Genomic DNA, 15078 nt, shown 5'->3' on the forward strand with positions numbered 1-15078 from the left:
TCGTGATAGGACAAAAAAAAGACAAATTGAATAAGGAATATAAGAAGAATATAATAAATCACGGATCGAAGATAAAGCTCAATCGATAAGATTCTCGGGCTTAGACGGACCCGTGTGCAGTTCGAAGCCACACCTAATTTCCAATCCTGAATACCGTAGCTCCTTGTTGGTACAATAATAATATAATAATACTCCTGTGAAGGGCTCTCTTGCATCTCAGAGGCACCAATAGAGGTGATGTGAAGCTTTAATTTGAATATCTTTTGATTTATTACTTACATTTGTAAAAATTTAATTATAATTGCTTACATTATTCTGTCGTCGTAAATGATTAAAATAAATGAACCTTCCAGCTGAATATTTGGGGCTTAAAGATCTATTAATGAACTAAAAGGGGAATTGTCTGGAGGGAATCCACTAATGGAGCGTAAATAGTGCTTGAACTGGCAACTCCAATGGGCTTAAAGCCGACCCTATCGCAGTGGATCGCGGTGTCTGGTTGGGTGTGGGTGCCTTTTTGCATAATCGACTTGCGACTGCTGATTTATGAATGCGCACTGCTGCGCTCATTTTCCGGTCTAGTCAGGCAATAGGTTGATGACGTTGCCGATGCTGGCGGTGGTGCTGGCGGTGGTGCTGTCGGTGGTGGCGATAGCTGCGCGACCTTAGAAGCGAACGCTGCCGGCGCTGCTCGCCCCCCCCCGCTCCGCATCGGGTGTCACTATGCGGCGTTTGATCTGCGCGTCTGGCCGTTGATGAAGAACAGTAGCCGCCACATTCCAACGCGCACTCACACTGGGACGGGATGGCGGCGGGAACTTGTTGTTAATAAAGCGTTTCGCAAACCAACAATAACTTGAAGGATGCACAGTTGAGTGGTGACTGGGCGGGTGGGAGAGTGCGAGTGGTGCGCGGGTGGCAGGGTGGCATGCGTATGAGTGACGTTGCCAGTGCGCGGCGTTTTGTTAGTTCTTATTATAAATAATGATTTTGGCCAGACGAAAAGTTTAGTTCGCGCTCGTTGCCCAACGCAAGAGGAACGACAGAGACTCGCGCTTCGTTAACTGGACCATAGGCGGCTCGAGGAGCACAGAACCACAGCAGAATGGTAGCCAAGCAACCACTCAATATTCGCAATATTCCCACAAAATAGCATTGACTGTTGGGCCTAACACGTTTACTCCACATGTACTATGTAACTGCAGGAGGACGATGAGAAAATGGACATTATGCGCAAGGCATTCCAGATGTTCGATACCCAAAAGTCGGGCTTCATCGAGACGCTGCGTCTGAAGACCATTCTCAACAGCATGGGCCAGATGTTCGAGGAGAGCGAACTGCAGGACCTGATCGATGAGAACGATCCCGAGGATACGGGCAAGGTGAACTTTGACGGCTTCTGCAACATTGCCGCCCACTTCCTCGAGGAGGAGGACGCCGAGGCCATACAAAAGGAGCTGAAGGAGGCGTTCCGCTTGTACGATCGCGAAGGCAACGGTTACATAACCACCTCCACACTCAAGGAGATCTTGGCCGCGCTCGACGACAAGCTGTCGTCCAGCGATCTGGACGGCATCATTGCCGAGATCGACACGGACGGTTCGGGCACGGTGGACTTCGATGGTGGGTTAATATAAATATATGGCACTATATAGATTGCCAAACTATCTAATCTGTCTGATCTGGTTTGCAGAGTTCATGGAGATGATGACGGGCGACTAGGTGGAAGTGTATTGCGTAGCCTTTAGTTGCTTTAGAAAAAATGCTTCTATCGGAGACAGACTCGATTGCTTTTAATAATATTCTCATTTATTATTTTTAAATAAATTAACTAAACGCTTTAAATCAAAATTTAGTTCTCTTTCTCCTTAATATTGTGTTTGTTTTTTTTTTTTTGCATTTGCATTTCTCTTAAGTTTAGTTTAAATGTCTAGCTTTTTTCAACTTAGCATAGGTGTTCGCTTATAGAACGTGTTCGACATATAGTATATAGTATTTACAAGATCGCTTAAAACGACAATATATATTATGGTATAAGTATGTTAAAGTTAGCGCCTATAGTTGTTTGCTCTATAAACAAATTCTCCTTTGCTATTTACACAAAACAAAACAAAAATAAGAAACAAGTGCAGTTCAATTCCTAAACGTAATTCAAAAATTGTAAATCGAAATCGGGCCTCACATTTGAAACCCCTTTCTATACGTCAATAATGAAAGCGCGCACGGGTATTTGAATTTTTTACATTTCTTTGTTGGCATTGGGGCGGCTTCTGTCTTTACATTTGTGTCTTATAGAGCTAGGTTTAGATTTTACAAAAGGCAGCATTGCAACGCGCTAAGTGTGGGCGTTCTTCACTCGTAATCTATATCTTAGTCACTAGCTAAGCTAACTAGAATTACAGCTGGGGCTATAATGAGGCACGCGCGAGCTCAACTTTCCCGATTATATTTCTATAACTCGTATCAAGTATCAAGTTCAACCAACGTCTAGTGCGACACTCATCATAGGCATCAGCGACTGACCAACTCTGCTTATCTCAATGTTAGTTCAGAGCAAATATATATCTGTATATATGTATTTGTATATAAGTATGTGAATATAGTGTAACTTTAGAAGCATACAAAGCTGGCACAATAGTTTTAAAATGTTTTCTCTGCATTTAGTTTGCTTTTTTTTATACTACAAGTATATATATACAATGCACTCATGTGGTTGGTTATTGGATGATTTTCGCAACAAAATATTCTCAAAAGATATTTCTGAAATAGTTAAAGCATTTCTTAACCAAAGATTTTTTAAACACTTGCTTAAAGTAGTTAGTAGCTGCTGGTTCTCTAAATACGGATCATACCTTAATGGTAGTTATAGCCTATAACTTACAATCAGTGCGGCGCTTAACTTACTCTACATTACTACGAAGGAGAAGGCACCTACTTGTATAAGCAGCTCCTTACCAAAATCAAAATCAAAACCAACTCAAAATCAAATTCAAAAACAAAACGAACATTAGACCTCTCATTCACAAATGGGCTTTAGCCGTAGTTATAGACTTTAGACTATAGAGGAATCAAGTTAATTGGCGGATGTGAAACAAAATAATAATAATAATAGGCTCAGGAGTGAAGACAGGACTCGTAAATGCAACTTAGGTCAAACCTAGAACGAAAATGAAACGATTCTTACTTAAACTACAAGTAGTACGAACAGGGTTGGGCTTAGGCTAGGGCTTAGACGATCTTCATGGGCACGTCGATGAGGCAGTCCGACTCGAGCCGCCCGAGTGTCTTCTTAACGCGCAGTGCCGTCAGCCGCACCGTGGGATTCGGATGCCAGCACTCCTGCATGATCTTGGCGATGGTGGCAAGCACATCGTCCTCTTGCCAGCGCGCTGGGATCGGTGGTCGGAAGCCCTTGACACACACCACCGCGTGCATGTCCTCGAAGGTGGGATCCGAGGGCACCACATCGTGGTAGGGCAGCGCATAGTCCTCGCAGGTGGTTGTCTTGGTGCCCGCGATCGGCGTGTAGCAACGGCGCGCCATCTCCCAGAACACCAGGCCCACCGAGTACATATCGGCGCGCTTGAACTCCTCAAACTGCTGCGGATTCAGGGCCTGGCTAAGCACCTCTGGCGCCATGTAGCGGCGTGTGCCAACGCGCGTATTCTGCGCAATGTGAATCTCGTCCAGCTCCGAAATGTACTTGACGGCCAGTCCGAAATCGGCAATGGCGCACTGTCCGTTCCGCTTGACCAGTATGTTCTTGCTCTTGATGTCTCGATGTGCGATGGCCGGTTTTCCTGGGGTGCCGAAGATCTCGTCGTGCAAGTGGGCCAGGCCTGAGGCCAGGGAGTAGGCGAGCAGCTGCAGCTTTTGTGGCGTAATGACAGAGGTCGAGAGATGGTCGTGCAGACTGCCTATCTCGTGGTAGTCGGTGATGAGCAGCATCTGTGTCCAGCTGCCATTTCCCTTGATGTCCGCGGCAATGAATCCCAAAATGTTCTCGTGCCGCATCAGCACTGTCTGATAGATTTCGGTCTCGCGGAACCAGGAGGCCTCCTCGGTGGTGAAGAAGGTCTTAACAGCCACCTTCTCGTCGCGCCATTGTGCCAGCCACACCTCGCCGTACCGTCCCTTGCCCACCAGTCTCACCATCTGAATTTGCTTGGCGATTGTCCGTTGCACGAGCAGAGGCAGTCCCGATCCCGAGCCCGAGCTTTGCTCCACCAGCTGCGAGAGTGGCGAGAGCTGCGAGTTGCACATCGAGTTGATGAGACGCGGCTGCTTGCGCAGCTTCTCGCGCCGTCGACACGTCACGCATATAAGGGACAGGACCACAATAAACACTGACAGCGAGATGATGAGGGCAGCGAACAGCACCAGGGTGTGCACGGACTCGCTGACTGGCAGCTCGGGCGCGGGCGTTGTGATCTTGGGCATGTAGGCGGGATGCAAATCACGATTGCAGAAGTCGCCACCATCGCAGCAAACGATGTTCTTGCCATGAATGTGGGGCATAGCGGCCACTTTGCACTGCAAGGAGAGAAGGAAATGTTAGCCACGACTCTCTCAGTCAAGTAGGAAGTAGGCTGCAGTCCCAAACCCACGACTCTGTTTTCTGTATTCCTAAGAATCTTATCTATTTCCCTACGAATAGGGATCTTCTGGGCTGAAGCTGACAAAAGCTCTAATATTATTATCAGAGAGAACAATTCATTTGTAGCTAAACAGTTCTCTTGATATGATTGTCTGATTAGAAAAGAAAAAGTGCAAGCAAGCTCCTAATAGAAATAGGGGTTCTTTAACCCTCTCCATAATCTCTTTTACTAATCTTCTCTACCTCTATATATAATAACCTATGTTGGCATGGACTTGGGTTTCAATCTAATTATATATACACAGCTAACATTTTAAACCGTCCATTTGCACAGAAATTTCAAAGATTAAATATACAGGATGCATTCAATGATCTATTTGGTACTATACTCTATGAAGCAAACTTTCCTCCTTTAAAAGTGGGCGATTTAATATTTTGACCTGTGTATGTATCTATATTGCAGGAATCATAAACATGGCTATATTCCATAAAATTTCATTATACTTGTATATTTCAAAGACGATCAAGACTTACTTAAAAATATATTTAATATTCGTTTCTATTTTATTTAATCAACTCTAATTAATTATCGCTGAACTGCGCTTATTTAGTTTCTGCTATGAGTTTGGGGCAGCTTTAAAGTTCGCAGTGCTTACCATCAAGAGACCGCCGTTTTCCTCCGGTGGCATGCAGCCATAGGTGCGCTCCTCCTCGTAGGTGCCCGTGGTCTCATCGTAGACCTCCTCCACGGCGCTGAAACAGCTGCCGCCCGGTCGCGTCTCGCAAGTTCCATTCACAACATTATCTGGACAGCTGCCGTCGCAGTAGCAGGAGAGCGTGCGCGCTGCAAGTAGAGATTAGGGTGGGGGAGGGGGGATTAGTGTTTTGCTTGGCCTCAGATTTCATTGGGTTGCAGGCGCGGGCGCCATTTCGGCAACCGAATGCGAACGGGAATGCGAGTGTTGCAATAACAAAATGTGAGAGCGATTCAACTGACACCAGCGATCAAAACAAATGACACTTGGCAACACCTCGGAGCGCGATATAAGCCACTAAGCTGCGCCTTATGGCCATGCTCGCGCAGAGGAGCGTAGAGGAAGCAAACATTTTGCTGTCAGCATTTTAATTAGCTAAACATTGTAATTAAGCGACAGTCGGCCACTGAGCCACCAAATGCCGCAGCCACTTAATGCTGAACGAAAAAGCAACGCGCTGTTGCATGAAATGCGTTTAAGCATGAAGTGGGCCGCCTGCCACCAACTGCCGGCAACCGACTCCCGACTACTGGCTGTCTCGTGTCTCGTGCCGCGTGCCTCGAGTTTGAGGCTGGCTGCCTCATATCTGCAACGGTATATCGCGCAATTGATTCAGGTCGCCGCAAGTCTACAAGTTACACACCAGTTAGCAACCGCACGGTAGCTCACTTGCTCATTGGCTCAGTTGTGGGGCGCACTGAACAGTGTTGCCAGCTTCAAATTATATACAACTTCAAGATTTGTAATTCAGATACGAAAATGCATTTATAATAATTTGATCTAGATATTTAATTGTTTCCGGCATTCTAAAATAATGGATTATGCCTAGCTACTTAGCTTCTAATGCGAAAATTCTTGCTGTTGAAAATAGACGTTAATTCCTATTTTTAGCTTCGATTTACTTTTTATTTTCATTTCTGTTGACAAATTTATTGACATTCCGACTTTATTAGAAACAATTGAAGTTGCTCTTTATTTGCAAATAGGGACATTAATGAACGGAAAACAATAATTTAGGAAAAATCAATTTATTTTATTCGAATTAATTTTTTTCGAGTTCCATACAGTAAAAGCGTATCTAACCAGGCTAAGTTCATAATGCTTTCCCTTCATGGGGAAATTCATTATTTCAAAAAGGTAAAAGTTTTATTAATTTCAATGAATTTTCTACATTTATATCCCCACGGTTCAGTTAAAAATTTGGCAATTTAAAAAATAACTCAAATAGAGTGAAGCAAAAGGTTGGTTGGTTACATTTGTCACAGAAACTGCCATGTTCGAAAAGTCCTTTTTACTTTAGGAAGGCCCTTGTAGATTAATTTCATTAACAAATGTTCATAAGATTATTTAAAAGTATGTATAGGGGTGTTATAAATGGGTCCCCCTTCAAGCATTAAGATTAAATTTCGGGTTGGTGGTATGCTAACGGAAATGAAGAAGCAATCCTTGGCTTTCAGTCAGCATTGCCTATTGTCAAGCATTCAATGTATTGCTTTAAGTCTAGTTCAGCAAGGTTAGAAAAACTTCAGTTTTTTCAAATATAATATTTATAATTATTAATAATTCGGAAAGCAGCTTTTTCAGCCAAATCTGACGGGAAAAGCGCGCTAGAGCCTGCAGCTCTGTTTGTGCGCACTCCAACTAATTACAAGCGGCTTCTCAACACGGTAGCTCCAAAAAGCGTGGCGGCTGGTCAAGTGCGTCTATCGGTGGCTTGTTAGACCAATAAAATGGCAATTTATGCGCACTGGTTAACGGTACATTTGTATTAGTTGTTGTCGTTGCTGTTGTTGTTGTGGGCGTTAAGTTTTATGGACGCACTGTTTTTTCCTCTTCCCCTCCTCCTCCTCCTCCTCCTCCTCTCCAACTGATACTCATGAGCAAATAAAACTGCACAGAAGTGCCTTACAAATACACACTCCTGCATACATAGGTGTATGTTTGTGTATGTATGCATGTGTGTGTGTGTGTGTGTAGTATTTGCATTACGTGTGTTTGCTGCTCGCTTGAGTGAGTTGTGTGTTCCCATGGCTGGCCACACTCGTACAAGCGCACGGCCGCCCGCCCACAGCCCTGCCACAGCAGCAGAGCAGCGACAGAGCAGCAGCAGCAGCAGAGGCAGCGGCAGCAGACGCTGCGCTCTCATTTAATTACAAGCGCTTTACGTTTTTCCACAGCCAGTTGGTTGCATGTGTTTGTTGTTGTTGTTGTTGTTGCTATTGCTGCTGCTGCTGTCGTTGTTGTTTCATTCATAAAACGACTTTTAAACGTCTGCAGAAAATGCATTGCAATCATTTTTATAGTTCGAGAAGCGAGCTGATTTGTTTTTGCAGGCCAGAGAGGACCGCCGACAACACACACACACACTGCCATTGGTTTATACACATTTAAGCCATATTTTTAGACATTTTTATTTGCACGTTGGACGCTTTTATGCGCCTATTTATACGGCATTAAATGCATGTCTCAGCAATTGCAATTACAATTGTGATTTACAAAGGCGGATATGTGTCATACATACTCGTATAGTGTGAATGGGGCATGAGGAATGGGGCACATACATACAAACGTAAGTACAATACGAATATATATTTACAAAGTTTGCTAAATAAGTGGATAGTTCAGTTGTAGAAAGGCTAGCATACGAAGCAAAAAAGCTAACTGATGAGCTGGAATGAAGCAGAGGTCAGCTCTATTTGAAGACATCGTATGGTATTCCCGTTAACAGTTTATTCAAGGATTGATTATACCTATATCAATAAATCCAATCATTTGCGAGTTTACAATGGTACCAAAACGATATTTATAAGGATATTGCTATTCGCCATATTACATATATGTTGCAATTTGAAAATTAATTTCATTTCCTTTAATTATTTATGCGAAGTTTTCTAATTTTGAAACGATCTCCCTCCAGTATTTTACTATAGATATAATTATTAAATGCCTATCCAAAAACTCTTGTATTACTTGTTTTACTTGTAATATGTATGTATGTATATATGTATATAGTCTAATACCAACCCTTTCTGGTTGCGTTGCATCTTCAACTCATTGCAATGTTAGTCATTTTTGAAGCTAATATTTTGATATTCGATAGTTTTAGGAAACCAAAATCCTTAATCTTCGACACTTCTGAATTGTGGGTTGTGGGAGAGGCATATGGCACGACTTCTTAACTGTCCTAGATTTTTAAAGCATTTCAGTGGTTCCTTTTTCGTTAAATTTGCTCACATTTACATTATTCCTAACATCTAATTGCAAATTGAAAGCTATACAAAGCTTTATTTTAGCTAGTTTTTTTTCCGATACCTATCACTAAACAACATAACACATAGCATGTGGCTTATTTAGTATTGTTTCAAGGCTGACAAAAACGGCAAAATATGCCGCCAATTGCCGAGCGACATTTGACAACTATGTACATATTTGCAGTTCATGGATACATGCACACGGATAGATACAGATACTCGCATTCTTTCAGCTAAAGCTTTGAGCTACATTCGTAATGACAAAATAACAAGAACAACAACAACATAAAAAACAATCAAATCATGTTTAATTGCGCGAACGCCTGCCACAACAACAACAACAACAGCAACAGCCATAACAACAACAAAAGCTGCAAATCAACAAATTGGCGGATGTTGTTTGCATTTCGAGGCGTGCCACGCCCACCCAGCGCCCAGGCTACAAGTACAGCTCTGAGCGTATTGTGCACGAGCTAGATAATAATTTAATTACAATATAATTGCAATGACAGCTGCCGACGACGACTGTGCTTGTTGTTGCTGTCGCGCGCGATTCTCTGGCGGTTTATATCGCGTTGCGTATATCTCCGGTTTTTTGTCTCCTTTTGGCCTTTTGTATGCAAAACGTGACTATACTCGCTTACAATGACGACAATGTGTTTAAAATTCATTTATTTGAGATTCCTATCAACAAATTAAATGCATAAAATCTTGAAATATGCTGCTAAATTAAAAAGCCTTTGTTTCTTTTCATTTTAATTTTAGCCAAAAATACCTGTTGGCCAAGAAGCTGGCGACAAGATGCGAGACAAGAGACGAGAACGTAGCACAGTAGCTACAAAGCAGACAAATTATGAATTTTTTAGCTTTCATATGCCAAGACAAAAAATGGTTGCACGAAATCAAAAATAACAACAAGAGCAACAACCACAACCACAGAGAGATGGAAAAAATGAACATAAATGAAATTCTGAAGACAAGACGGCAGGGCAGTGGCGGGCAACTTTTTAGCCAGTTTAGTCAGCCATAACAGTAGAGTCGACGGAGAAGGCGACGACGTTGCGCTTCGAAATCAAAAATTGTTGGGCCTCTTGGCGGCTCCAGCTTGGCGCCAACTGCACGCGTTCGTTTGCCCATCAAAAGCCGAAAAAAACAACAAAAAACAGGCAACAAAGAACAAAACATAACAGAACAAAGCAAAGCAAATGATGGCTCACATGCTTGTATGTTTGTCCGTCCCACTGTCTGTCCGTCTGCCTGCCAGCATTTATGCATGTGCCTTGCACTAAACAACAAATTTTATTTGAAACTGTTAAAAAGCGCTTTCAACCGACCCTACTATCGCAAAGAAAGAGAGAGACGGAGAGACGGAGAGAGAGAGAGAGAGAGAAGGAGGAAGGATGAGGGGCGATCAGTTTCCGCTGCCACTTTAAACTTTAATGCGTTAAATTTTACAGCCGACAAATAGGCAAGGTAGAAATAGAAAAGCAAGTCTGTTTTATTAGTTAAATGAGCTTACAATTAAAAGGAAACACTTAGATATCTGCCACGACTACGCTTGTGACGAGCCAAGCACATACTTACTATGTACATATGTATGTATGTATGTATGTATGTGTATTGGAAATAAAAATAATTAGCTTCCTTCTACTTCTACAGCTCCGCCCAGCACTGTTAAAATGAGAGACATTTTAAAAAAGTAACTGTTTAAAGTTTGCACTGCTTGAATTTGTTCGTACACTGCTTGAATTTGTTTGTGCTCTGCAGCCAGCCGACTACTTTCCCTGCAAATATGATTTAGAACAATTGTAACTTCTGGAAGATTCAAACTTTTTTGCTTGTACATATATGTTGCTTGATGCTCTCTTATGACATGTTTCAGGCTGACAATTTCCGCTGCCAACGCGGTAAGCATCGTGCCACAATTTTGGGTGCAGTTTGCAACAAATCAACGCTAGATGAGGCGAGGCGAGCCGCGGTGAGGTGAGCTGAGACGGGACTAACACACATTAGCCGTTTATCATCTCTCCCAACCAACACATGCATACAAATGTACGTATCTACGAGTATATTCTCGTAAGTGTGTATTTGCAGAGTGTAAGGCGTGGGCTGACTGACTGACTGCCTGCCCGGCTGACTGACTGACTGACTGAGTGACTGAATGACTGTCGTGTGGTGTAAACACTGCTTCACATGCTTGCGACTACAGTTGCACGCCTAGATCTAAAAATACTATCGCACCCAACGGCGACACCAACAACAACAACAACACATACACAGCCACCCATTGGACTCCAGCGAAATGCTCGGCATGCCAGCTACTTCCGTTCGGTTGCTATTTAGATACGTTTGCCAAATTGCAAATATGTTTATACGTACATATGTATATAGTATATGAATAAACAGATATCTGTACTGTACAGATATACATATGTATAAATAATGTACGTACGTCTGCGAGGCACACAAGCAGACAAGCAGGCGGGCCAGGCCGGGCCAGTCATGTGCTCAGACACGCAAAATACACACAAATGTTGCTTTTGTTTGCAACTGACCGCTGACGTCGTGACGTCAGAACGGCCGGCCGTGTGAGCTCATCAACAGCAGCTGGCCCCGTCCCACATGATGGTACCGCCTCCATCGCCCCGGCCCACCTACTGTGTGTGTGTGTGAGTGTGTGTGTGTGTGACGTGCAAGCTAAGGGCTTAGCGACACGGGGCTGGACGACTCATCCAAGTTTAATGTTCATTTCTGTTAAGTTTTACAGTTTCGATTCCGTTTCAATAAAAAAGTGATTGTTTTCTAGGGCGTATGGTATTTTAAAAAGATCTATTAGTGTTGGAATAGTATAATAGTGTTGAACAACACTTTCTGAAAGGATTTACAATGTCATAAAATGTGCGAAGAAAAGATCCAGAATGGAAGAATGAAGCCTACAATGAGCAAAATGAAGATTCACAGATGCATTGAAGAACTTATGAACAAATAGTTGTCTTCTTATGAAATATAGCCATATAGCTACACATAAAATCAATTCCTTCAGTTACAACGTTTCATTATGGAATGACGAACAGAACATCTTTATATACATATGTTTCGTTATGATAAAGGCTAATGGAGGATTCCCAACATCTTCAAATAAAGTACAATCAGCTCTGGTTCAGTCGACCATTTGTGGCGAGATATTCGGATTGAAATCGAAAATAGTTTATATCACATCTCGTTTGATTTTGTATTTTGGTGGTGGGCGTCGCTTTTCATGACTTGTTTTGTGTATTTTATATAATAACGTAGCTTTTTATTGAGGAATTTCATTGTTTAATGTAGGATTGACGGCTGCTGCGCACTCATATCTGTTTTTATTAACTTATTTTTTTGCTGTTGTTGTAAAGTGGGCGTTTGTGTGTTTTTGATTTTTGTTTTTTATTATAATTTCTGTCAGTTTTAATGAATTGGCTCAATTTTTTCTGTTTATTATAGGCGCATGGCTTTTCATTTGAGCTGTTTTTTTTTAGTTATTTCTTGCAGACATTTTCATAGCTGGCCAAAAACAAAAAACGAAATTCGGGCCAAAATCTAAAGATCGTAAATCGCCCCCGTCATTGGCGTCGAGAGCTAAAATCTGACTTTTTGATTTATTTTGAGAGCAGCATGTTTCACTTTTTTGTGACTGCGACTATATATGCATGGATTGGTATGTATACTATATTTATCTTGAAAATATCCACAGTAGATACCAAACAGTTGTTGTTGTGATGGCAGCAGCTGCCAAATTTTATCACCATGTTTGCGCATTTAAATTATCGCCAGCCGAGCGGCACGGCACGGCACCAAAATGGACGAAACGTTTTACGAAGCTAGAGAAATATGGTATTTGCGACCACCATTAGAATCTCTAAAGTGTTCAATTTATGGCAAATGACGGCTGTTGATTAAACATAAAACCAGAGGCTCAACAAACCGTCCATCGATCTATTCGATTCGATTCGATTCCATTTCAATCCATTAGAGCAGACAAAGCGACGCGCGCACGCCCACACATCCATTTGGAGAACAAATCTTATAAATAGTCGCACTCTTAGCTCCGCTGTACACATGTATTTATGCATATTTTATAAATTAACACTTTGTGCTCTAGCATTCGGCATTCAAACAGGTTATGCACATTTTTTCTTTCTGGTATTTTTCATTCCATTATTTACATGCAAAAGACAAAAACTAATACACAAGCATTCGTGCAGAGACAAACACAACAACAAGTCTGTTAATTGCCTGGCCAAGTGATTGCAAGAACAGCAACAACAACAACATCAGTGGTAGACTGCATTGTATTACAACATGTACATGTCTGTGTGTGTGTGTGTGTGAGTCTGTAATTCTAAGCTCGATGCCGCAAAGCCGAAAAAACCGCACATGCGACACACTTAACAGGCGACTAGCAGGCTGATGCTGTTGAACAACATGCTACACCTCCGAAAGCTGACTTGCTGACTGAAAGGCCTGCATTTACATTTACAATGGAAGAATAAAATTAATCGAATATAAGAAATAATATAAGAATGAAATTAAGGGACCAAGCCGTATTCTTTAAACTACGACTGTACTTGAAAATGAAACCAAAGTAGAAATTAAAATGTTGCCAAAACTGCTTGAATGTGAACTGCACATTAAGGACTGTTAAATTGTATTTTAAAGAACAACTAGTGTTGAAAAAGTTTGTTTGCTGGCAACATAGCTAGACTCCTGTTGGGCAACATGATGTTAACACCTAGGGCTCCTCTAGTTTATTTGCTTTTAACTATTTACATTTTTTAAACAGAGAAACTATGCTTAATTAATCACAGCTTGCCATTGTTATTTAAAATGCCGTGCAATTTGCATAAATGCATTTAACAAGCGTTTAATTGACTTCTCGGTACCGTGTCATATTCAACAACAACAGCAAATATATGAACGAATAATGCAAACATGTTGCATGAATGGGGTTTTCTTTGTACAAGTATATATGTATATATATACTATATATGTATGTATATGTGTTTGCATGTAACTTGACAACCAGTTATGTATTTACCATAGCATTCGAAACAAGACAAAAATGTTCATTGTGGGCGTTGTCGTCGTCGTCGTTGTCGTTGTGGTTGCCGACTGAGGCGCGTTTATTTAATGCAGCCTCTTAATCAAAATGCTGTCAAAATTCTGAATAAAATATACTCTCGCACTTGCCACTTGCCGCTTGCAACAGCCTCAGCCTCAGCCCCAGCCTCACCAGCCAACCACCCTCTAGCCGCTACCCCACTCAGTGCCCAAAATGTCTTAAAGTGTCTGCATGCGTTTTAATTAAGTGTCGCATATTTTTAATTAAATCAAAACGCCCAGGCGGTTTCCAGGCGATAAAAAACGCGCCGTGGGCAGATCTCTAGAGTTGGGCAATTTAAAAAAACGAAAAACGAAGACGAAAACTAACACATAAAAGCAGAAAAGATGTGCCACCGCAGTAGGCAAACGTTTTGCGGCTTTTGCATAAAAACAAGCAACAAATCTCTCTCCTACAAATTGTCGCGTTTTTGTTGTTTGTTGATTGTTGTTTGTTGTTGTGGTGCGGTTGTGCTCGAAGATGCGTGGGTTGTTCTGAAGGCCCAAAGCTGGATGCTGTGCGGCAAAGGGAAATACCACATGGCCTCAACGGGCCACGCGCAACAGCAACAATAACAGTAACAACAGCAGCAACAACAACAACAACAGATAAATGCAAATTTCATTTTTCGTAAGAAAAAGTAAGAAAGAAAAAAGTAAGCAGACCCCAAAGCAAAAGTTGAAAAAACTCATTTCAAATGCAAATCAATGACAACAACAACAATAACAACAAGACAAACAACACCCACAGCACTTCAGTTGAGTTCAGGCCAGCTCAGAGCTTCAGAGCCAGCTTCAGCTTCGATGGTCGCTGATAAACGACTTATTGGCAGCCTACAAATTGCGGCTTGTAACGTTTTGTGTCTTGACTTTTTTGGGATTTCTATACATTGTATAATTGGCCTGAGCTGGTTTTTGCTGCTCCCACCATAAATTGCGCCCAGGCACACACACACACACACACACACACATCATACATATGTGTAATCTGCATAATCTGATGCGCTTGTGAGATTCGTATTAGAATTAAAACACATCCGGGTTCAAAAGCAATTCACAAGCTCTAAGTTCGATTTCCCGTTTGGCTTTAAGCCGATCGGGCCAACACAACATAGGTAAGGTACCAGCAGCAGAAACCCCAATAACAACAACAACAACCACAACAGCCACGACATGTGACCAGGCCAGGTTTGTCGATCCGCCGATCAAGCGGAGAACAAGCCCGCGCGTTCATAGGAAACTGTTTATAATTCAGAACATAGCGCGACGCATAAATTAGCGGTAGTGGTGGTAAAGTATATCTCCTAGCTATATGTGTATGTGTGTGTGTGTGTGCATA

The 15078-nt window shown here is 42.1% G+C and overlaps 2 protein-coding genes across 3 annotated transcripts in view; one reads left to right on the forward strand and one right to left on the reverse strand.

Annotated features, from left to right (window-relative positions):
• Window positions 1–1025: 1025 nt before the first annotated feature.
• On the forward strand, window positions 1026–1851 carry LOC115630790 (troponin C). Its single transcript, XM_030527445.1, has 3 exons — window positions 1026–1108; window positions 1206–1623; window positions 1694–1851. The coding sequence occupies exons 1-3, from the start codon at window positions 1106–1108 to the stop codon at window positions 1720–1722; spliced, it is 450 nt and encodes a 149-aa protein (XP_030383305.1). The 5' UTR covers window positions 1026–1105; the 3' UTR covers window positions 1723–1851.
• A 1226-nt stretch (window positions 1852–3077) lies between these two features.
• LOC115630785 (bone morphogenetic protein receptor type-1B) overlaps window positions 3078–15078 on the reverse strand; it is a 70308-nt gene continuing 58307 nt past the window's right edge. For both annotated transcript variants that reach the window (XM_030527440.1, XM_030527441.1), the window contains 2 exons: window positions 5254–5441; window positions 3078–4533 (listed from right to left, as the gene is read on the reverse strand). In XM_030527440.1, the coding sequence (XP_030383300.1) occupies window positions 3229–4533; window positions 5254–5441 (1493 nt within the window). In that variant the 3' untranslated portion in view covers window positions 3078–3228. The remainder of the gene's footprint in view (window positions 4534–5253; window positions 5442–15078) is intronic.

Source organism: Scaptodrosophila lebanonensis, unplaced genomic scaffold (genome assembly GCF_003285725.1).
Source record: "Scaptodrosophila lebanonensis strain 11010-0011.00,11010-0021.00 unplaced genomic scaffold, SlebRS2 tig00001410-arrow-pilon, whole genome shotgun sequence".
Taxonomy (NCBI): Eukaryota; Metazoa; Arthropoda; class Insecta; order Diptera; family Drosophilidae; genus Scaptodrosophila; species Scaptodrosophila lebanonensis.